The following is a 24,715-nucleotide window of genomic DNA, read 5'->3' on the forward strand; positions in this document are numbered from 1 at the left end:
TTAATTAAGAAATACATGAATAAATACCATAAAAGTTCTTGTTCCCTCCGGGTACTCCGGCTTCCTCCCACCGTCCAAAGACATGCAGCTTGTGGGGATAGGTTAATTGGATAATCCAAATTGCCACTAGGTATGAATGTGTCTGTCCTTTAAAATCCGGTTGTTCAGTGATGACGCGACGAATCCTACTTCCGGGCCTAAAGTAGTCTGCGTTTAATATGGCTTTTGTGTTGTTAACATGTTTAATGTTATGTATTTTCTTCTATTTGATCTCAAAAAGCTCCTAAAACAGTCAGTGATCACTGTTGACCTCCCTCGGCTTTTATTACCGCTAATCATTTATTTAAGCTCAGTTTTTAAAACCTTAGGATGTAACTACAGCCCAGCCCATGCAGCAGTATATGAATGACTAACCTCGTATTGTGGATGGATTATCTCAGTTGTTCTCCTGGCTGAAGTTTGGTCCTTTTACAGCATCCTGCCATGCGATTACATTTGTTCCTGACCACCGAGAACACTCACGTTAACTTTTATCGAGTGGAAAAAAAGTTAGCTTGTTTATATTATGCTAACATAGCTGTGTCGCTAGCGGTCACGTAGCACATCATTATATACCAGCTAGCCAAACTTCAGTAACCCTACAAACGTCACTGCTGTTTAGTTTTCTGTCTTCATTTATGTTGGAAGTGATAACAGAGCTGTACGTTTTAATTTGTTTCCAAAACCCCCAGTCAGGACATGCTATATTGTATTTAGATAGAAGCTAGCGAGCTAACTCCCTGCTAACTTCTAACTCCGTTAAATTTAAATTCCGTTTTCATGGATGCCTGGATGTTAAACTCAATTGTTACACCTGGTAGAGCAGAACGCTGATCATTTTATTAAAGATGAAAGACTTTAGACAGTTTTTAACTCTCAGTAATGCCACAGTGATCGTTTGATATATGGACCTGCAGCGGAGTTTAGACCCAGACACGGCTAGTGACGTCAGACTGAACAACCGACAGATTGTGACTGATAAGATAAAACTGGTTGACCTGCAGCATAAGTTAGATGAGATTTACAAACGCAAAGCTGACGGAGCATTTATTCGGTCTCGCAGGAAATGGCTCGAAGAAGGAGAGCAGAATTCAGCCTATTTTTTCAGACTTGAAAAGCATCAATCTAACACCAACTCCATCCTACAACTAAATATTAATGGGACAATTTCTAATGATAAGGATACCATAGCAAAATATTGTTCAAATTTTTATTGCAAACTTTATTCTTCTAGTTATTGCCCTGAAGCTTGTCTGACTTTTTTAAATTCTTTAGACAAAATCACTCAGCTGAATGAGGAGGATAGTCAGCTTTGCGACAGATCGATTTCTTTGATTGAGGTTGCAGATGCTATAAAACATCTAAAGATTAACAAATCACCTGGAACTGACGGCCTTACTGCCGAGTTTTACAAACAGTTCGCTGACAGTTTAGCCCCGTTTCTTTTAGAAGTTTTTAAGGAAAGTATGGATAGAGGTGCACTCCCTCCCACTTTATGTCAAGGTTTGATCACCCTCATTCCAAAACCAGGAAAGGATCCTTTGCTCTTAGACAATTGGCGACCAATCTCTTTGCTGAATAATGATTATAAGATATTGGCACAAATTCTGGCTAATAGAATGAAACCTGTATTAGATAAAGTTATTGATGAGAGTCAGTCTGGTTTCATGCGGAATCGTCATATCTCAAACAACATAAGATTAATTCTAGACATAATAGATTACCCAGAACTTGTACAGGATGATAGTCTTATTCTTTTTTTAGATTTCTACAAGGCGTTCGACTCCTTAGAGCATGAGTTTATTTTTACTGCTTTAAATAAATTTGGGTTTGGTCAGTCCTTCTGTAATTCCGTTCGGACACTGTATTCCAACAGTAACAGCTCCATAAAGCTTGCCACTGGTACTTCCCCAAGATTTTCTCTAAAGCGTGGAGTGAGGCAGGGTTGCCCCCTATCCGTATATTTATTCCTTCTTTCTGTGCAACTCCTTAATTCGCATATCAAACTCAGTGCTTTAAAAGGCCTGGTCATTGCTAACAGAGAAATACTCATAAGTCAGCTGGCAGACGATACAGCTCTCTTCCTCAGAGACGCCTCGCAAGTTTCAGTGGCCATTAACAATATACAGCCATTCTCTAAAGCCTCCGGACTTTCACTCAACCTGCATAAATGTGAACTTTTACCAGTTAAAAGTTGTTTAGCAACTTCAATTCATGGAATACCTGTAAGAAACTCTGTAAGATACCTTGGAATTCAAATAATAAAAAATGAGCAATCCAGATGCTCCACAAACTTCATTCCTATTATAGATAAATCCCAAAAAATCTTTAATCATTGGCTACAGCGAGACCTGTCATTGAAGGGTAGAGTTCTGCTATCGAAGGCTGAAGGTATCTCCCGTCTAACCTATGCTGCCCAGTCACTACATGTTGATAATACAACCTGTAAGTCAATTAACAAATTATTATACAATTTTTTATGGAAAAATAAAACTCACTACTTGCGTAAATCAGTAGCTTTAAATTCATATGATAAAGGAGGTATAAATTTTATTGATTTCGGTGCTCTTAACAACACCTTTAAAATAAACTGGATTAAAAAGTATTTAAAAAATCCCACTTCTATCTGGAACTTTATCTCACATCATGTGTTCTCTAATTTAGGCGGCCTTAACTTCCTACTGCTCTGCAATTATAGTATTCCAAAAATACCACTGAAACTTTCTCACTTTCATCAACAAATTCTTTTGGCATGGGCGCTGATTTACAAACACAATTTCTCTCCACAAAACTGTTTTATTTGGAATAACTGCAATATTATTTATAAAAATAAAACTCTTTTTTTAAATAACTGGTTTAATAATGGAATAATCTTGGTTAGTCAGTTATTTAGAGAAGATGGACTCTTTTATAATTACTCTGAGTTCCTCAGGAGATACAATGTACCGATAACGCCTAAAGAATTCTCAATAGTGTTCGATGCCATCCCATCTGGTCCTTTGATTTGCCTATTCGTAACCATAAGTCTGCTCTCTTTTTGGTGTTGTATGAATGGCTATGGGAAAGGTCTTTATCGGTACTAAAAGCCTGTAAAACGTCTGAAAAAAATTCCAAAACGTGATGCCCACATTTTCCAAAATTGTCCAGTAGGCCAGATTTGAGTTTTTGCTAGGTCGATTCTGGCCCCCCGTGCCCTATGTTTGACACCCCTGCTGTACAGTGTTGTATAATATTCTGTATGATTTGTCCAGGTTACAAAATTGTCCTCTCCAACATGGCTGAAATAATCGCCCACTCTTTTAAGCGGTTGTGGCGTCGACAAGGAAACGGAAATGACGCAATCGCGCCCCCGAATCATTAAAACTGGCTGTTAGCGCGCGCTTCCAGCTTAAACTCCTCTGTACCGTGAAAGTGGTAATCACGTGCCGTGTCTGTGCTCGCCAGCAACACAAAACCTGAGCTCTCAGAGAAGCCTTTCTCATCTTTTCATCTGCGCAGACATAAAACTCCACAGCAACCATGTTCGAGGCTCGCCTGGTCCAGGGCTCCATCCTGAAGAAGGTGCTGGAGGCTCTGAAGGATCTGATCACAGAAGCCTGCTGGGACGTCAGCTCGTCCGGCATCTCCCTGCAGAGCATGGACTCCTCTCATGTCTCACTGGTGCAGCTCACTCTTCGGCACGATGGCTTCGACTCGTACCGCTGCGATAGGAACCTCGCCATGGGAGTCAACCTGAGCAGGTGGAGCACATATGCCAAACATAAAAAAATAGAGCTTATAGGTAGAAAATACTGTCTTAACACCGTTTGATGCCAGCCCGTTGCTGTTCTTGATGGGGCTTAGCTAAGAGGAGTTTCTGCTGACTAATGTCCCCAGGTTGACAGGTTGAGTTGTCAAAGTTTATCGAGTCTAATAACACGAAAAAAATGGCTGCTTGGTTTGTGACGCGGTTACTATTTTTGAGTCTCACGATCGCTTTTAGCCCCTTTTAAGCGCACTTTATTACATCTTAATGCAGCTTCTGATGCTGACAAAGAACAAGGCCATCTTGGCGGAGTTGCCCGGGCATGTCTGCCTCCTGAACTTAGTTAACTCTTTAGTGACCGCTCTGAAATGGCGCGCTTTGTATATTAGATGTTGTTAAGGGGGCAAAAACATTTTAAAGTTTAAATTACGATTGGAGCAGTTTGAGAGAGTTCCGCTGCTTTGTGATTGCGCGGTGACAGCGTTTTAGCGCCAAACTGTGCGCCGGGATGGTTGGCGGGAATTGTTGTTGAACCCGGGAAATACCACTTCCGTTCCTACGTCACTGCCTGTTTAGCTGTTTACAACGCTTTTTAACCGGCAAATTAGACTGTTAGTAATATTTATTTTAAACTGTTTTATTGTTTAGCCTGTTGTCGCTGCAGGTCTTTCTTTAAAAAAGAGAACAGACTGAATGATATATTTATTTAACTACTGACTACTTGTTGAAATTTTCAATTATATTTTGCGGAAAGGATTTGATTTATTGTGTGAATGACGTGGTTATATTAGTTATTTATTTAGTTTTGTTGTATTTTATAATGCAGCGAGACTAAAGTTTACTGATTTTTTTTTTTTTTACCTCTTATCCAGTATGTCAAAAATCTTGAAGTGTGCCGGAAATGAGGATATCATCACCCTCAGAGCAGAAGACAATGCAGACACACTCGCCCTCGTCTTTGAGACTCTCAGTAAGTTTGAATTCTATGTTTATTCAGTAACATCAGTCTGACTGGTGGTGTCACGGTGGTGTATTTACCGCTTCTCTTCAATCTTGCAGACCAGGAGAAGGTGTCAGATTATGAGATGAAACTGATGGACCTGGATGTGGAGCAGCTTGGTATTCCGGTAAGTCAGCTGTTACATCCTCAATTTGTGTACGGCAGGGTTTTCCTCACACGGTTGCTAACCTTTCCATGTCTGTCTGTCCCTCCAGGAGCAGGAATACAGCTGTGTGGTGAAGATGCCCTCCGGGGAGTTCGCTCGCATCTGCCGTGACCTTTCACAGATCGGCGACGCCGTCATGATCTCCTGCGCCAAGGATGGAGTCAAGTTCTCCGCCTCAGGCGAGCTGGGCACAGGAAACATCAAGCTATCCCAGACCAGCAATGTGGACAAAGAGGACGAGGCTGTGAGTATGAGAGCTCAGCATGTTTTGGCAGACATGGGCAAGACAATTGCATAAAATTTACATGTGAAATAATTAAAATGTGATGGTTTAAATATGCATTTTGTGCTCCGTTTTAACTGGCACCTGGTGTAATGTGCTATTACTGCCAGAAGGTGGCAGTAATGCACTCACAAGCTGTTCAACAGTAAAAACGCAATAAAATAAAAAGGGAGAAATACTGACCTATGACTGGATCAGTTTAAGTTTCTACCAAGAAGTGACTTTTGCTGTTTGTACAGAGTACAGGTGGAGGTTGAAAGCTCTGCAGATGTTTCAGTGTCATCAATTCATGACTGTTTATTTAAAGGCATCAATTAGTTACCAGCAGATTTAAGACCAACTTTTTAAAAAAATTTTAAATAAATCAAGTATTCTTAAATATTTGTTGCCATCTTAATGCTGAGACAGCAATTAAGGCCTTTACTTTAGAGCTCCTTATTTACTCTATGATCTGGTGATCTGAGTGAGTGTGGCAGCACCTGTTAAGTTCTCGGCTCTTCCCTTCCTGTGTTTAGGTTACGATTGAGATGAATGAACCCGTCCAGCTGATCTTTGCCCTCAACTACCTGAACTTCTTCACCAAGGCCACGCCACTCTCCAAGACCGTCACTCTCAGCATGTCCGCTGATATCCCCCTGGGTACGTGCATCTGCTCTTCCCTCAAATGACTGCAGGATTCTTCGTTTGGTGTGTCGTGGCCTAGACTTGACTGTTTGTTTTGTTTTTCTCCCTACAGTGGTGGAGTACAAGATTGCTGACATGGGGCACATCAAATACTACCTGGCACCGAAGATTGATGAGGAGGCTTCTTAAGGTGTTTCTAACAGACCAAAAAGGGAGAATAGAGAAAAGCGAGACGACTGCGACTTGTCCCGAGTGATTGAAGCACTGAAGTGATCTCATGGCGGTCGATCACTCTGCCCCGAGGTTTCTGATCTGCTGTCCGCGGTGGAAGGTCGGCCTTTTATAAGCAGCCAGCTGTCAGCTGTATGAATGGTGCCATCTGCGTGATGCAGTGAAGCCTCAGCACCTGGCTCTGGTCCAGACATCCCCAGTGTAAATGTCAGCACTTGCTCAATCTAAATTAGAGTCGCTCTCTATTTTTGCCCGTTTTTGGGAAAGCAGATTTAAAATGTCATATTTCCTTTTCGTTTTTCCTCCCTTTTTTTCTTTTGTAGATAACGCATTTGTAAATACTTCCTGTGGTTCAGCACTGTCAGTCAAACGCAATGTTTTTGTATTCATGGATTCATTCCCAAATAAATAATTGAGGTTGTTTAAAAATAATTTTGTCTCGTTTTTCTGGACATGTGTGAATATTCTTTCTGTATTTATCACACTCCTTGCAGATCTCTAAGCTGTTATGCTCACTTGCACCAAGGTACAGACCTACACAGCTTTTTAAAAAAGTTTTTATCTTTTATGTTGAGCACATTGAGTTTAGGTGTAATCAAATGTAGGATCTGACACTAGCTGTAAAATGAAATGTTTCTTTTTTGCACCATCTGCAAACCACAGCGACGTGAAAGTACGGCTCAAGAAAGGAATCAAATCTAAAAAAAAAAAAAAATAAAAGTTTTTGTGATTTTGGAAACAAATAAAAAAAATCCTCTAAGTATTGTCATTCCTGTCTGTTGACTTGTTATAAATAGTTTTTTTTTTTGTTTTTATTTGAGAAACGGGTCATGTTCTCTATTTAAAAACGGGGTTTTGCTAAGAGTTAATAAGAATGAAAGCGATCCATCTGGCCTGTAAATAATGTCCTGTTGTTTTTTTTTGTTTGTTTTTTTCTCACATTCACAAGCTAAGAAATGTAAATCAGTTCTGTCACTGCACAGTTTTTATCAGTTGTAAAAAAAACAAAAAAAAAAAACCCAAGTTTGCATTTAAGGTTATAAAACTTGATCAGCAAACTTGTTATTTTTCCTAAAAACCTCCCCAAATCGTATTGATTCAATCTTCATTGAGTCAACATGACGCAGTAATCAGAAATGGCCACTAGGTGATGCTCTTCTGCTACTTCTGATTTTATTTTTCGGGTGAAACAAATGACCTGCAAAGTTAAAAACTGACTAAAATAGTTTTTTTTTTATTGCAATCCTGATGATTTTCTTCCTCATTCGGGAATTTTCCTCTGCAGGAAAGACTGTGCACAAAAGATCTTCATGGTCCAAAACACAATTTTGCAGTTTTCAAAAAGTATTTCAGTTTATTTTGCACTTAAATCTAACAGCTGCCCAGCATCCTTTTTCATAATCTGTTTCCAACTGTGTAACTGTGACCTCACTGCATTTCAGTTATTCAACCAGACAAAGGGGATTTTAATGGATTTTCCCAGAATCGCAAACATCATAGATAAGCTGTTTGAGTCAGGGTCCTCTGGAGCTTCAGCTCTGTGCCCCTGCAGGTCGATGACCAAACTGAACAAACTTGTGCATATTCAGAGAAATCACTTAACATGCAGCAAGAAATGCATCTGAGAAACAAGAGTGTGTGGCTGCAGCTGATTGTGTTATCTGTGTTGGAGGGCAGTAGGCACTGTAGAGTCCGTTTAATCCTCATAAAGCTTTAATCTGACTGGCAGACACATCTGGCACTGCCTGTGTTTCATTACACAAAGCATGACATAACTACAAACTAGCTGGTAGTGTTAGTAAATATCAAGCTAAGAGATTGGAAAAATTAAGGTAGCAGATTTTTTTACTTCAATTTCGCAAAGCAATTTTATAAAAACAGGGAACAAAAGGCAGAACAGAAACATTGTTTTAACCCAGAATTGTACAATAATTGTTTTAGTCTTGATTTACTTGTTTTTAATGTTTTTGTTGGAAACTAACATTTGAGCAGCAGAGGCTTACAAAAAGACAGAAGTCTTTTTGATTAGTCTACCCAGACATGTTATAATTGAGAGACTCAAAGAGGTCTGAAATTTAATATATGGGAGATTTCAACAACAGCAAAGAAGGTGGTAGAAACATGGCTTCCAGGTTTCACTGGTGCTTCTATACATGCAGCTTTTATGCAATGGAGACACCTGAAAACATGTAAACTTAGCTTCTTTTTCCCCCAACTTTATTATAAATCCCAAATTTTTTTATTTTTGTATATTTTATGTTAATTTCATCATCGTCCCTAGGAATGCAACATTATGAGCTCCAAACAAAATCTTTGAAAGAGCACCACAGGCCTACCAAAGACCAGTCGTAGGTCATGTTTTTGTTAGGAAAGTTAATTGAAATAAAGCCTCATGAAAAAACTTTAATTGTTAATGTTAATTAGCTTAGTCCTTGTAAAAATAGATGATTTAGCATAGCGACAGCAAAGTGAAGGTTTAAGGTTTGTAGAAATTCAGACTGGGTAAAAAAAAAGGCTGTAGTTAGCTTAGGCTAGCTTACAGACTAGACACTTGTCTTAACTTGGTAATCGTTCTTAAACCTTTTCTGGTGCAATAAAATAATTTCAAGATTAGCAGATTTGAACCCAGGCTTCTGCAATGGGTCTCCTTCAGACATGATCCCTTTATTTTCCAGTCAGTCTCCAAGGCCCCTAGTGGCTCGGCTGGGGAGCATCCCACAGTTTAACAGCCAATTTCAGGCTTTAGTTTAAGCCAACAAGTTTAAGGCTACACTGAGCTTTGCATACAGACTGGATAACATTAAGGCCATCGCAAGTAGGTAGGTATCTACCTGCAATACCACATGATATGTACCTCGTTTAATTTAAAGGGTAAAAACATGTCCTTAACAGGAGGGCTAGCATAACTTCATACAATGCTGGGGCTTGGGGCTATCTGTAGATGGCTGCTCCTGGTCTATAACCACCTGCTTTGTTTTCTTGTCTGCAGATAGGTTGTCCTGGCCTTAGTTTAGCCTAACATCTTGGACAGTTTAAAAACAGCATGAACCTTCATGTGTGCTCTATGCAAAATGAACAGTGCACCATGTATCTTTAATCCATACAGAAAACTGAAGCATATCTCCCGCCTAGCAGTTGCCAGGAGACTGAGAGGGTTAGTTAATGCTCAGTGGCAAATTGTTTGTTTATGTAAGGATTAAACAGTATACCACGGGTTAATTGGTTAGCTTTAGGGATGAAGGATTTTGCTCTTTCAGGACCTAGTCTGGCTGTGTGTGCGTGTCCAAACTTGGTGGTATGCTTTTTACCTAGTATCAGTCTTCTCATTGTTACCACACAGCAACAAAGTAAATATTTCCCAGACTTTTTCCTTTGAGAACATTTCCCCATTTAGAAGAGTTTTCTCATCTTCAGGCTGTCAGTGAGCAATCTGACTTTGCTTTTACCTGTCCCAGTTGAATAAAGGATAAAGGCAGCCAGAGATAAGGGACAGCAGGGGAGAGACAGCGCAGATTATAACCTCACAGTAGACTGCCTGCTTTTGTAATCCCAGACTCCATCTGAATTTTTCTGCTGAAAGGGCTGAGCTTTCACCCAGCGCCACAAAAAGAGGATTTCTTTAATGCATTCATTCATGTCAGATAGATCTGATGAGATGTGCTTCATAACTCCTAGTACCTGAATGTCTAAATTCATTCCAGCACTCACCAGCTTTTTACCCTCTAATGAAATGTTCCACAGAGCCGTGCGTGCAGCTGTGCTCGCATTATTTTACTTCCTAAAGTACATTGTGTCTACCTGATAGAGCCAGTGCTTCAGATAAGAGCAGAAGTGTGTTGTCTCCAGATGCAGAGGAGCGAGGGAAAAGATGGGACTGTCATCTTAGGAAGTGACCGATAAAACAAAGCGACAGCGCAGCCATTTAAGCTGCCTCAATATTTAATTAAGCACTGCCATCCAGGTTAAGATTAATCACGTCCTGGAAGAGAGCGAGGAGGGTTCAGCCTGATTGGGGTTTCCACGCCTGAATTGGCCACAATTTTAAACGGCGTTATCAGCCGTGCTTTATAATAATGTCAGAGCTGTGTGTCTGAGTTCTGCTTAATGGACAGAGCCGACTTTGACAAAATCAGGCCACTCAGATAATCTGTCTGTGACTCAGAGCTCCACAGCGAGTGTGTGACTTTTGTGTCGTGCTGACTTGATATTGTTGGAAATCGTTTTTGTTTTCGTCTATCTAATTAGATTACAGTTACCGTAGATTGTGTTCTTAACAGATATAATCCAGAAGGTGATAATTACCACCCAGTCTTCAACACTGATTATTTGTCTTAACAAGCACAGTGAACCGCTTATTATCTGAGCCAATACTTTTTAAAATCTTCTTATTTAAGCAGCTCGAGGCAGCACAACTCAGAGGAACATTTCATATAAACACTGGGATTATTTATACGCTCTCGACAGCCACTTTGTTAGGTACAGCTGTTCAACTGCTTGTTAACACAAGTATTTAATCAGCCTACCACATCACAGCAACTGAATGGATTTAGTCATCCAGACGTGGTTTGGATGACCTGCTGAACTTCAACTGAGGATCTGAGGGGGAAGAAAATGTGATTTAAGTGGACGTGTTGTGGTTGTAGTTGTGCTGGTTATTTCAGAAACTGCTACTGGGAATTTCCCACACAACTCGCTCCAGGGTCATATGAGTTACTGTTTCCTAAGAAGACAACAGTAACTCAAATAACCAACTGGTTATAGCATCTCTGTGTGCACAACACATCAAACCTTGAAGCAGATTAACTACAGCAGCAGAACACCACACCGGGTGACCGTCCTGCTAGCAAAGGACAGGAAGCTGAGACAGAAGATTGGAAAACCGTTGCCTGGTCTGACGAGTCTCAACTTCTGCTTAAGGATGATATGCAACGTCAGATAATCTCAAACTGGTTTCTCAAACTTGCCAGTGAATTCACTTTCCTCAAATGGCCTCCACAGTGGCCAAAGTGGAGATTCGCAGCATGGATGTGCAACCAGCAAATTTGCAGCAACTGTGTGATGCTATCATGTACTTTACACACAGAGTTTATCACTCTAATGGATTTAATGAACTTTAATCATAATTCAGCTGAAAAAAATAAATACATGAATATGAATTGAGACATGTGGCAGCCTGGGAGTGAGGACTAAAAGGCAAAGTGAGAGCGTTATTATAAACAGAATGTCTGACAACAATTATCTCATTTATTCTGTTTTAGTAATCAAATTTGATTAATTAATTACATGCCATCCCCCATCACTAACATTTGAATAAACTGTATGCAAATTAGCAGCAGAGCTTGGAGTTTTCAAAGCAACATGATAAAAAAGTATCAGAGAAGTCACCTGAAACTGAAACAAGTGCAGACGGAGTGAGTGACGATATAGAACAGTATATGGCCAACACAAGAAACAAGTGCAAAATCCAGTTTTGTTTCACAGTGACACCAACCTGTAGACTGAGGCGGGAAGTAAAAGTACAAATACAAATACTTCCAGCCTCCAAACATCAAACTGATCTGAGCCTAAACACATGAAAGGCAGTCCTGTTCGTTTATTACTCACCAGAGGATGAAGCATAGAAACTCAGAAATGGAGAAAGATAAGAAAGACAGGAGAGGAAGAAGAGAGGTTAGAATTAAAGGTAAGGAAAGCTCACATGTAAGTCCTCATGTTTTAAAATCAGATGTTGTGTCTGAACATGGGATCTTTTTTTTTTTCATATTGTGAAACATGCTGCATAGCAAACTGAGATAGACTAACTGTGTTATTTAAAGGCTGCATGTTAGTGCAGGATAAAGAGGTTAGTTTGCTGTACTGTGATGGGTTTAAAGTAAAGAACAATGTGTAACTGGTGCACAGTAGCTGTGATTTCATTGTCAGAGTCAAGCTGAGTATAATTAGAATCTACTGATATTATTTTATTATTATGTTAATACAGCACAAGGTTCAGTTAGCGTTGCATAAAAATAGAAACGTCCTCCAAAGAACTACTTTTTACTTTCTTACTTTGAGTACATTTCAGAGCCTGTATTGTTTTACTTTTACTTGAGTTAAGTAGTTGAATCAGTACTTCAACTTTTACTAAAGTATTTTTTAATAGTAGTATTTGTATTTCTACTTGCCAACTCTGCCTGTAGAAGATTATCTTTTGGGATTCAGCCAAACTAGCTGATTCCTCCATTTCTGGTCTTTGTGCTAATCTGTATGGACATGAGTCAGGTATTGATCATCAGCAAATAAGCACCTCCCCCAAATGTCAACCCATAAAGGGGGCTTGACAGAGCACAGGCTCCTGCAGGGCCACTGTCAGAGATTAATCAGTGTCGCTCTTCACAAAGAAAAGTTTGAGGAATCATATCTCACACAGGTCTGTGGCTGAACCTTTGGACCTGCTCCCAGTCAGCCTGTCGATATTAGATCTTGGTTTTAATATTATCATGTAAGTTCAGAAACACGTCTTTATTACCAGAAATACACTCAAAACCATAATCAAATGTTTATATTGTTTGTAACATGTCTATATTTGTTAATAGATGGTGCTCAGACGTAATTGTATTTCACTGTTGAATATTTTTATGCATTTTTACTGTAGTAGGCTTTCACTTCTTCAGGATGTGGACTGTTGTATTCAAGTGAACCAGATGCCTGCTGGTTTATCATGAGGTTGCGTTCCTGCATCGCTCTGACTCGCTCCCTCTCCTCTGTCTGGCCTTTAAATTGCTTTCTGGAGGCAGGGGATTTTGGCCAGGAAGATAAGGGGAATGGGATGAAAGACTCTGCCTGGCTGTCTATCTCTGTCTTCTTCTGCGAGGCAGGGGGAGTCTACTGACAGTGACGCGGTACATTTACTGAGACAGAGAAGAGAGCAGGTTGTTCTCGGTCAGGAGATGCCGGCAGCATCTTTCAAACCCATTTCACACCACTATCGGCCTTATCAGCAGCAACGAAACAAACCGCTGGTGGATTTAAAGTGTCAAGCCATACAGTGGATTCTCTCTGAAAATATCGCCTGTATAAAGTGCGAGTGCTGCAGAACAGATGAAAGCCTGTCCAGTAAACAGATTTATGTTGTCGTGGTTTGCACTTCTCTTGTCAGCCAGTCAGGTCCCGGAGGGTCAGTCCCGACTCTTAGACCTGACTCTTATATAAGCCCCCAGTGCTCATCTGTCTGTGCATAAGAGCAGGTCACATGGATTATTGATGCCAGCAAAGAGCAAACAAGGGCGCACATGGCAGAGACATGCCAGTCACACACAATCCACAGTCTGCCTTGCTTCAGACTCCTCTCTTCAGTATTTCAGATGTTATTCAGTGGGATAAATGTGTGGATGTGGGGATCCCCACAAACCCACCAATTTAGCTTTTTATGCACCCCATCCACAGTACATGCGTATCCACCTCCTCTTCCTCCTCCCTGAGCCCTGATTTTGCACAGTATGCCTCATAGCTGACATATGTGTATTTCTGACTATGCTCGGCGTGTTGAAGTCATCCCCGCATGGATTAGCATATTAATGGGATGTCCTCTTTGTCCCTGTTTTCTGTCACTCAGATTTCACAGCAGCAAGGGAGAAGAAGAGGCGATGCAGATGGGGAGAGAAGATGCAGTGGCTCAGGAGCCACATCTGGGTGTAAGAAGTTCAGGTGGAACAAATAATTAATGCGGTTGTTTGCTCTTACTGTGTTCACCATGACAGTTATGTATTTCTAAGCTTAGCTTATTTCCTCATTTTAAATATAGAAACTAAAACACAGAAAGAAAACACACATTCACATTCCTGTTTGGACACAAAGTGGGAACAGAACTGAATAGAAATGAGCAATCACGAGAAGAGCCCAACACGTGTTCATGTGACCTCAAAATTTTACTCAAAAAAGCTTTTACTTAGTGAATTTTTAAGTAACTGGTGTGTTTATACATTTTCAGACAAGTCATCAGGTTTTGGAATAAGTGGGTTATTTGTAAGAATGTAGGGACCTAAATGATTAAAGTACATAACTACGTAAGCAAGAATTAAATCAGGATTCAGGTAAGTTTCACTCTGGTAAGCATTGCTGCACAGAGACTGAGCAGGGGATTGGATTTCCCTTGACAGCTTAGTGTTTTTTGATAAATCCTTATAAGAAAGTGCTCAGTTTTCTTGGTGTGAAAGCTCCAATCATGATCCAGCCTTAGCTCACCACTGGCAGGTGAACAAGAACTGCAAAGTCAGATCACTTGGGAGGTAAGTTACTCAGAGGGAGTGAGTCTCAGAACCACCACAAAGGTGACGACAAACTGACAGAGAGTGGAGGTTTCAGCTGGCCTTTTGAATCCCAGAGTAATGAGTAGATGGGAGACCAGTGTGCTGACTGAGAGGAGGAGGCAGGAGCAAAACCAGACCTGTAGCCAACTCCACCTGAGAGCGAAGAGAGAGGGAGATGAGCTGAATTCTGCTGGAATCCTAACACTCGGTGGATAGTCAACTCAGTCAACTGTTAGTGGTATTAGAACAAAGTGGAAGTGATTGGAAATGATAGCAACTCAGCCATGAAGTCATAGGCCACATAAAATCACAGAGCGGGATCAGCAGAGGCTGAGGTATATAATGTGCAGAGGTCGCCAACTTTCTGCAGAGCCAATCGCTAAAGACCTCCAAACTTCATCTGGCTTTCAGATTAGCTCAAGAACAGTGTGGAGATAGCGTAATGAATGGGTTTCCATGGCCAAGCCTCACATCACCAAGTGCAATGCAAAGCGTTGGATGCAGGTGTGTAAAGCTCACCAAGTTTGGGTTTTGGTGGTTGCCAGCACAGCGGTACTTCTCTGACTGCACTGTGCCAAATGTAAAGTTTGATGGAGGGGGGATTATTGTTTGGGGTTCAGGAGGACTCAGTTTGGTGTAAGAACTTGACTGGCGTGCACAGAGCCCTGACCTCAAACAGATATACACCGTTGGGATGAATTAAAGTGGAGCCAGACCTTCTTGTCCGTTCTAAGTGTTTGACTTCACAAGTGCACTACAGGAAGAATGGTCAAAATTCCAACAAACAGACTCCTAACCCGTGTGAAAAGCCTTCCCAGAAGAGTTGAAGCTGTTTTAGCTGCAAACGGGTGGGCCGACATCATATTAAACCCTATGAAGTAAGAATGTTACTGAAATTCATATGCATCTGAAGTCCGATAAAAAAATACTTTTGAAAGTATAGTGCATAAAAAAATCTAACCTATGTATAATAGTGGCAGTAGTGTAAGCTATAAATTAAATAAATAGAGTAGCTTTTGAGCCTGGTTCTCCTGGAGGTCTCCTCAAAAGCGAGTTCTTCCTCTCCACCATCATCAAGTGCTTTTTCATAGGGGATCCTATAATCATTGGATCTCTCTCTTTAATATTGTAAGCTGCCGCACAGTACAAACCCCTTTGAAATAACGCTTCTGAATTAAAATTGAATTGAACTGTTTGATATGTGATGTGAGAAGAGGTGTGATGTTGCATGTGTATGATGCAGTGTTGCTCAAACTGCCTGCCTGAACTAGCATGCAGGCTCTGGTGCATATTTCCTCTTCATTTGCACATATCAGAGTGCACTGAAGACAATTATTATCCTTTATCTAAAAACGCAGCCCTGTTTTCAGGTTTGTGATGACACATTTCTCGCCTAATCTGATGCCTTTTATGTGATTTACAGACACTGCTAAAAAGTGCATCTTAATCCTGGGAAAACACTGAATAAATTTCAATATTAGAGCCTAATAAAGTTATTAATTAGTTAGTCCTCAGAAAAAAACTTCTGTATTAGTGTCTGTTCTGATTTAGTATTTAAAAAACTGATTGCCATAGACCGACTGTTAAATCCTTTAATCCTTCTTCTAAAAATTAAGTGTTTTTAAAGCCAGTACAAAAGGAAAAATGTGTATTCTTCAACTGCAAGTTGTTGCTGATAGTCACTATTAAATCATAGGGTTGGACTAGCTAGCCATAAAGTATACCTTATTTATTGCTGCTATGGGGTGAGGCTGCTGTGGGAATCTCCATTATGCACTAAATATTTCTTCTCTGCTCCCCTCTTTTCACTCACCATATGTTTATAGGCCACTGCTTCATGTCATTACCTTCTGTCTAGTTTGTTTTGTCTTTATCCTTGCACGTCCTCTCCTTTTATCTCTTGCCCCAACCAGTCACATCAGATGTCTGAGCCTGGTTCTGCTGGAGGTTTCTTTGTGTTAAAGGGGATTTTGTCCTTCCACACTAGGTGTTTATCCAGACTATACACTGACTCTTGTCACCAGGAGAAGAGGCAGCTATCTCAATGACCTTATATGATGGATCAGCATCTGTTCAAATCATGTTGAGCTAATATTTGAGTAGGAAATCTCTGAGCTTCATTGAGTTCTTCTCCTTTTATTGTCTTTTTCAGTACAATAAGACATGTATCAAGCATTAACTTAGGCTTCATGGTTGTCATGATTTATTTTAAAAAAAGCTAAATCCATAGAACAGTGAAATTAATATTTAGGCGCTACTCTGTTGGAGATTTGTACCCTGTACAATTTAGTAATATAGGAAAGTGCCTTACTGCACCTTGTTTCACATCACAATCACATCTCTGTTTCTTCTCTGTCTGGGAAAGCCTCGGTTCGCTCCTTAGCAACTGTTTCCACGGCTACAAAGTTGCTCCTTGTTTCACCCCCATCTCGCCTCCACCCAAAGTCATTGTAGTCCTTCTGCTTCTCTGTGTCCACTTCCCAAAGCCTGGCGATGAAGCAAATGTTGTACCCGGGACATCAGTGAAGACTGCCTTTTAGTTTGATCAGCTCCAGTGGTGTTCCTCTGTGAGGAAGGATGTTACCTCTCAGCTTTTGGTGATTTTACTTGTCCTAGGAGGGCTTTGGAAAGTGTATCTCATTGAATGTGACAACCTGATGCCTATTGCACTCAGGCACTGAGACCATACAGCTCAGCACTAATGTCACTGAGACAAATTACACTTCATTGTCGGCACTTCCCCGCTAACTGTTCATGTTTCTGACTGTCATTCACACACACACACTTGCTCAGGAGGAAGGCAGATTAATCTATGGCTGTGTTATATAAAAAAATGTCCATAGAGACACATGAATAAGAGAAATTATATACAGTAAAGGCTCGGGGGGATATTCACACAAGAATCCAAGCTTTGGAGCTACAGAAAGATCTATTTATATCACTCCTAAAAATAGACATTCTTCTCCATAGAAACATGAAATCCTTCTGAGGGGCAAATTATTCTCGGGCTGCTGCTGGTGTGTGTGTGTGTGTGTGTGTGTGTGCGTGCGTGCGTGCGTGCGTGTTTTTCTTCAGCTTCTTTCAAAGGTGAAGGAAAATTACCAGCTGTATGATTCCAGCTGTGAGGCTCTTTCTTGGGGAATCTCCGCACTCCCACTCCACCAGCAGCAGGCAGGATTTACAGTGCTTTGATCATCAAGCCCCATCCACCAGCTTTTCCTGCCTTCACATTGACGGGCTTTAAGCCGACAGGCACGGCGTACATTCATGCACATTAGTTTACAGTAGCAGAAGGTGGCGAAGGGGGGGGGGACTCTGGGGCTAATCTGCTATGGAATTGTCTCGTTGATGTCTGAAAAATGTCAGGGATCTAATTTTATCTCATTCGAGCAAAAATGCTCAAAAGCCAAATAACCCTTGTGTAAAAATGTTAGCATTTAACTGCGCTTATAAAAGCTGACTGTGTTTCCCAGTGCGTTCTCTCTGTGATGAAACCTTGAGCTTATAAAATAAAATGGTAGTATCACCCTCACCTGGTTGATGTTCACTATAAGCGTATTTATCCCTTGCAAGCTGCTTAGTAACCCACCTCCACTCCCATATTCATGGTATGCATGCCATTTTTGAGTCAATCAGTGTCTTATCTGTTTTCACTGATGCCTGTTTGTTTTGTCTTGCTGTAGATTTGCTGCTGATGTTGCTGCCTTGCATTTGTGAAAAGTAGATGCGGTCCCTGCACAGAGCCATGCGGCCAGATTTAAGTGACTAAAGAGGAAAACATAAGCCTTCTTTTAACTATAGTAGTGAGAAATGCCAGAAAACTGAAATGACCTAAACTCAGAATAAACCAGACTAACTGACCAAAGACTATGTTCCCCCTTAGGAAATTCTGCTACAACCCCAATGACACATAAATTAAAAAATTAAAGGGACAATCTAATTAAACAACAAAAAATACACGCTGTTGCTTTAATGCCGTTGTACCGCATGATGCAATTAAGCAATTAGTGTCCTCTGTGAGCTGTAAACATGCTGAGCTGGTCTCAGTGGATTTTGTTTAAAAAATAAATAATTGGCCACTGCAAAAGATTTAGATGAGTTTAAAGGTGGTTCAAAGGGAGTCCACGGGATATAATGAGTCACTGAATTTTTGATGAGCGGAGACATGACGTGAATCATTGAAGAAATTTTTCACATGACGCTGAAATGTTATTTTTTAAGAGTCTGGGAACAGTGATGCTGTTTCTGATGTTTCTAGTGTTCACTGAGGCTACAACCACCACTGCCATGACCACAAGAACCGAAGGGCTTGATGTGTCTCCATATTAGTCTTAAAAACAAGCCTTAAAAACAAATTGTTATAAGGGCATAATGTTTCTGGTGCTTTTAAGTCAGGACTCCAGAAGGAGCCACTAGATAATAAAATAGAAAAGATTGAGGAATATATGCTTAAAGTACAGAAGTCCACACTTTTTTATTATATAAAACAGATTTCTATGAATGCTTCTGCAAAAACAAAACAACCTAAGGAAGAAAATTACTCCATCCTTTCACAACCTCAAAATTTGCCCCCTGCTGGCCGTTAGAAAGGCTGCAGGTCAAAGGCACATGTGCATAGGCTTCCCTTTTCAGACCTGGAAGCTACGTCTTGCTTTCATGCAGTCTGTGGCCCCATATCTCATCTCTCCTGCAAGAATTCCCAGCTTTGCCTCCACATCTGTGCACTCCTCTCACAGGAGATGATCTCTGTGTGTCTGATGCATTTTCCTCTTTTCAGCAAAGACTATGGGTGTCCTTGGGGGGGGACCAGCAATAGATTGAAACAGCTTGACTGAACCATCAGATAGCCCACCCAACACCCCCCACAGGGATCAGAGAGCAGCTGTCGATCTTCAGCAAGAGTGCTTTCCATCACGCTTCCATCACTGTGTGGTGCGAGATGCTGGAGTTCAGCTGTAGCTGACCTTTTTTCACTGATTGTTTGTCCGACTGAGCCGTTTTCTCCAATAACTGCCATTCTTTCTTGCTGAAGGGAAGCCAAACCAAGTGCTGAAAGTGTATTTTAGAGAATAAGATCTTGAACTTGGACGATTGAGTAAAATAAAGCAGACTTCTTGTAAAAGTGTTCACTCACTCTGTCACTCAAATATTAATCTGCTGTTTTCCTCCGCTGGCCTCTAAATAATGCTCGCTAGTTATAGAACAGGAGGTTATTTGTGGGTCACCCACTGTGAACACAGTATGCAGTTGTGTCTCTGTGTTACGCAAAGCTAGTGAGGCAAAGGAAATATGGAGAAGAAATAACTGAGATAACGTGAGCTGACAAGAAAAGATGCGCTTTGTCAAAACTAATTTAGAGGTAACAGTATAACTACCAGAGTTATACCTTTCTGCTGACCCTCTGACCTTTCCACTCCAGAATATTTGCAAAAGCCTCTTTTCCACAAGTACTACTCTACTCTGGTTTTGCTTGCTTTTCCATTACATTTGAGTACCACCTCAATGTGCGTGGGGTTGTGATAGCAAAAGTAATGGCGTGATAGTGAAAGTCCGTGACATCATTTGTGTGCAACACAAACACAACACAACAATGGAGGTAATTGAATATATGGTATACGTGCTGCTCAGTGTATGGCTTTTTGTCAGACTTGAGAAATACGGTGTTGGTGTTTTTGCTGCCGTTTCCCTCTCATGACGAGCCACTGACTAGCCAATCATCTGCTGACGTCACATTTTCAGATCCACTCAGATCGCTTGGAAACCCTCTCGAGTTGGTACTAAAAAAGTACCTAGTAGCAGGTACTACCCTACCACCTAATTTAAAACCCTAAAAAGTTTTTATAAAAAGCTCAAGTTAAGCTGAGTAGGTACAAATGAAAAAGGGCTAAAAGTATTTACAAGTAGGATTTCTTTTTTCTTTTTTTGCATCACGTGACAAGACAGAAATATGATAGTGGGATGCTTGTTCACCACAAGCATTAATGTTTTGCCTGTGCACGTGACACAAAACATAAATATTACATTACTGTGACATTGACTGATTTTCATCTTTATACGGTGTCAAATCTGCTTGAGTTTCCCTGCAAGAGAAAGGATGTAAAAAGAAAGTAATCTGTTTGATAAAGTCCTGCTCTGTAAATAAACAAAAAGCTGAATTCCAACAAACAGGCGAAAGTCATACAGAGAATAATGAGAAACATGGAGCCAAAATACAAGAGGGGGAAAAAATCTCTGAGAGACACAGTAAATATCATCTTGTAAACAAATCATAAGGAAATCCCTGGAAAGCTTGCCTACTTGGAGTACAAAGACAATCTGGCAACTGACAGAGGGAAATGGGAGAGTATATATATTTGGGAAAGTGAATAACTGGTTGGAAACAGGTGGTGCAGAAAAACTGGCAGGAAAAACAGCAACATGTGAAAGTAAAACTCAGCGGCATGCATGAAAACCCAAGATTACAAAATAAAACAGGATGTGACATAAAATAAAATAAACCTAAACACATGGTGATGAAGTGTCAGTGAGGAGTTTCTAAAAAACTGAAATGAGGACTGTGTGGTAGATAACACTGAGTTAGTAGACATCAGTCTTCGAGATGCTAATGCATCATAATGATTAATGCGTAAATATTTGTAAAACACTTTCACTTTCTTCATAATTAACTTTGAATTCATTAAAAAATGCTTCATCATTTGTTACTCTGTTCATGAATCATGAGGCATTACCAACAACCCTCTCAACATTTCATGACCATCCAACCATCGCGCCCATTAAAAATAAAGTATAACATCATCTTACGAAATCAATGTACTTTTTTTAACTGGAGAATTTTAAGTTATATCCTTAATAACAAACCACAAACGGCACATGCAAAGCAGCACTAAATATTGAAATAAGCTAATAAAGCTTCCCTGAGAAAGGCAAACCTCCACCAACACTGGATGTAAATAGAATAACTTTGTTATTGTTTCAGCTTGCCAAACAATGGTTGCTGTTCTATATATCAGCAAGTGTGGCTGGTCCTTTAACTCTTTCATATAAAATGCTTTGAGTCCTTTTACCATTACTATTTTTTTTTGTCATGAACAAAAAATGATATACTTTTGAAATACCACTTTAAGATATCACAGAGAAAAGTTAAACTTCTTTAACTTTGGGCTGTATGTGGCCCACGATGTAAAATAAATTCGACAGTCTTGCTTTAACCTCTTCACACTTTCTTCTCCATGCACCTTGGTGTAGGTAAAGTTGTGCCAGAAACCCCTCCTCTGAGTGCATTTTTTGGGTAAATCTGATTTAAAGTTGACAAAATGGAAAATGTTTCACCTGCTGAAAAAACGATCTTTTGATATGACTGAGAGCTTCTGAGCTGCGCTCGAGGCAAGGTCGTTTTTGTCTGCTTTATCTGGTCATATCAGTTGTTTATCAGAGACGCTCCCAACATTAAAGGCAGTTTGTTCAAACCTTCTGGGCTGTTTAATCCTCCTGTTAAGTTAAACTCTATGTGATGGGATGCAGGATACTTTACACAAGGATTTTAATAGAAATAACCGAGGCATGGATTTACCATTAAATTATGTCCATGCCAGTTTAGTTTTTCCATGCTGAGATAACACCCGGGGCTCACATCACTCCAAAAATGATGCAGATTCAGGCTTGTGTTACTTTAATTGGAGGCTACACTGCTTCCCTTGCTGTGTTCAAGAGAGTGTCTGCCAAAGTATTTTCCTTTAATGTTTATTGATATAAAATGTCAAACCATAGCCTGTTTGTTCTTTTCACCTGAAAAACAAAATCCCCAAACTTGAGGCAGTAACAGCTGCACAGCACTCGGTGAAATGAGCAATCTTGCTCTGTAAGTGTCGTAGACACTTGAGAGAAGTTTGAAAGTTCAATGAGTCTGCCATCATCAGGTAAGTGTCCAAGTGTCCCAGTTTATGTGGGACTGCACATCATTTTTATCCCTCATCCCACTGGCCCACATATTGACCAAATGGCCCACATTTTGACTGGCTCTAGTTTATAAAATTCAACACTCGCCAGACGTTTCAGTAGTCACCTTTCTTGTACCATGTTGGGCTCTTGTTTACCTTCAGATCTGCCTTAATTCTTCATGGCATAGATTCAACAAGGTGCTGGAAACATTTCTCAGAGATTTTGGTCCATATTGACATTTTACCGTCACACAGTTGCTGCGTTATTGGCTGCACTGCACTGATGCAAATCTCCTGTTTGACCACATCACAAAGGTGCTCTACTGGAATGCAATCTGATGGCTGTGGAGGACATTTGAGTACAGAGAGCTCATTGTCATGTTCAAGAAACAAGATGATCTAAGCTGTAACATAGTGCGCCATCCTGCTGGAAGCAGCCATCTAAAGATGGTTGCTCTGTTGTTGTAAACGGATGGACATGGTCAGCAACAATCCTCAGGCAGGCTGTGCCATTTAAACAACTCTCGGGAGGTATTAAAAGACCACAGTATGCAAAAGAGATGATCTTCTGCATACTTTTGAGCTGGTTGCCTATCAGCTCAAAGCCATTCTCCTCTGACCTCTGGCATCACTGCAGCACTTTTACTGAGAGAACTGCGGCTCACTGGATATTTTCAAATCATTCTCTGTAAACCTTAGAGAGAGGTGTATTAATTTGCTGCCACATGATTGGCTGATAAGATGTTTGCATTAAAGAGCAGTTGATCAGGTGTACCCAGTAAAGTGGTCGCGAGTATGTATTTCTGTTTTTGAGGGAAAAGATTTCTAAGAAATAACTGAGCGAGTGAACTAAAGCTTTTGTACACCAGCTATAACATTTGTGCAAGCCTCAATTCAATACCTCTTAAATATACAGTGAGCAAAATGAGAACTAAACTCATTGTGAATGTGTGTTTGCACAGGAAGGTTTCTCGTGCTCTGCCTCTGCCAGCACGTGGAATCGTGTCTTTAGCTTTGGTGGCACTTTTATTACACAGATGGCCTTTCCTCATTCATCCTTCGGGCTATTTACATTTCTTGGCTGTTCATTATGCAATCAGCGTGATGTGTGAGGATGCTTGACCTGGCTTGATTGCTATTTAGCATCTCGTTACAGTCTCCATCTTTCTGGCTCTCTCAAGCGCTCTCTCTCTGCTTCGGGCAGCTTCAGAGAACCAAGGTCGCCAGAATTGATTCAGTTCCTCACTGAGCACACACTGATTCTCCACCAGGGCTTTAATTGCATTTCTGTACCAATAACTCTCATGACAATCACGTAATTCTCTCTCTCTCTCTCTCTCTCTCTCTCTCTCTCTCACACACACACACACACACACACACACACACACACACACACACACGCCCTTCTCTTAACTTGGTACGCATAAACTGGCTGCAGCGATGATGATAAGACAGAAAAGAGATGAATGAAACGACAGAAACAGATGTGTCTTTTTGCTGTATTCATGCGCTGTTGTGACTCTCAGTATAATCCATTATGTTATTAGAGAGCAAGAGAGAACTTGGCACCAATACTTCATAAGGCACTCAGCTAAAAATGGTTAGTTAATAGTTTGTTTTAATGGACAAAACTGCTCTTTTATGATGATTTTGTTGAGAAGAACTGGCAAATCAGCATAACATTTGCTTAAGAATCTGCAGATACAATTCCAATAAATTCTCAATTAAGTGCTCTTACAATAATAAGCACTGCAGCTATAAATATTGTTTTAGCTGCTAATTTATTAGGCTTTCCCTGGCCTCTCAACCATTATTATTAACCCATTATTTATCCGCTGAAAGCAGCACTGTACATTGCGGTAGATGCCCTCACTGTCGCCAAGTGTTTGCTCAAAGAGGCTGATTTTAAGGGTTCTCTCTGTATTATTGTAGTAAAAGTGCATTGAGACAATGCAGATGTGATTTGGTGCTATATAATTAAACTAGACTGAACTGAGTATAACATATTGTAGCACACTGACTGAAGTGTAATATTCAGTCCTCTGGAGGGACCTGGCAACCAAAAAAAGTTAATTAAAGCCTTCTAAAAAAAACATGAACATGTAAAGAAACCATTAGTTAGAGCGTAAAATCAGTATTGCAGCAGCGATACTATCAGCTCGAAAGGAAAAAGCATGAACAAAAGTGCATCACAGAATGTGTCTTAAATATTCTGCATATGCTATTTCAGACAACATCAACATCCCAGCGGAATTAAACCCACGGCCAGCCTGTTGACTTCACATCATCAGGCTGTAAGTCCACTTGTTTCCTCCATCCTCCAGCTGCACCCCTTACCCCACCCCCCGCCTCTTCCGTGGATCTCTCTCTCTCTCTCTCTCTCTCTCTCTCTCTCTCTCTCT

At 40.5% G+C, this 24,715-nt stretch overlaps 1 protein-coding gene across 1 annotated transcript; it reads left to right on the forward strand.

Moving 5' to 3' along the window:
* The first annotated feature begins 3,430 nt into the window (after positions 1-3,430).
* On the forward strand, positions 3,431-6,776 carry pcna (proliferating cell nuclear antigen). Its single transcript, NM_001286324.1, is given in 6 exon segments — positions 3,431-3,779; positions 4,657-4,754; positions 4,844-4,911; positions 5,000-5,194; positions 5,749-5,872; positions 5,970-6,776. Coding segments are annotated over 6 exon segments (783 nt in total). The 5' UTR covers positions 3,431-3,558; the 3' UTR covers positions 6,047-6,776.
* The last annotated feature ends 17,939 nt before the right edge of the window (positions 6,777-24,715 follow it).

The sequence above is a fragment of the Haplochromis burtoni genome, unplaced genomic scaffold (genome assembly GCF_018398535.1).
Source record: "Haplochromis burtoni strain Fernald_Lab_line unplaced genomic scaffold, NCSU_Asbu1 Contig_54, whole genome shotgun sequence".
NCBI lineage: Eukaryota > Metazoa > Chordata > Actinopteri > Cichliformes > Cichlidae > Haplochromis > Haplochromis burtoni.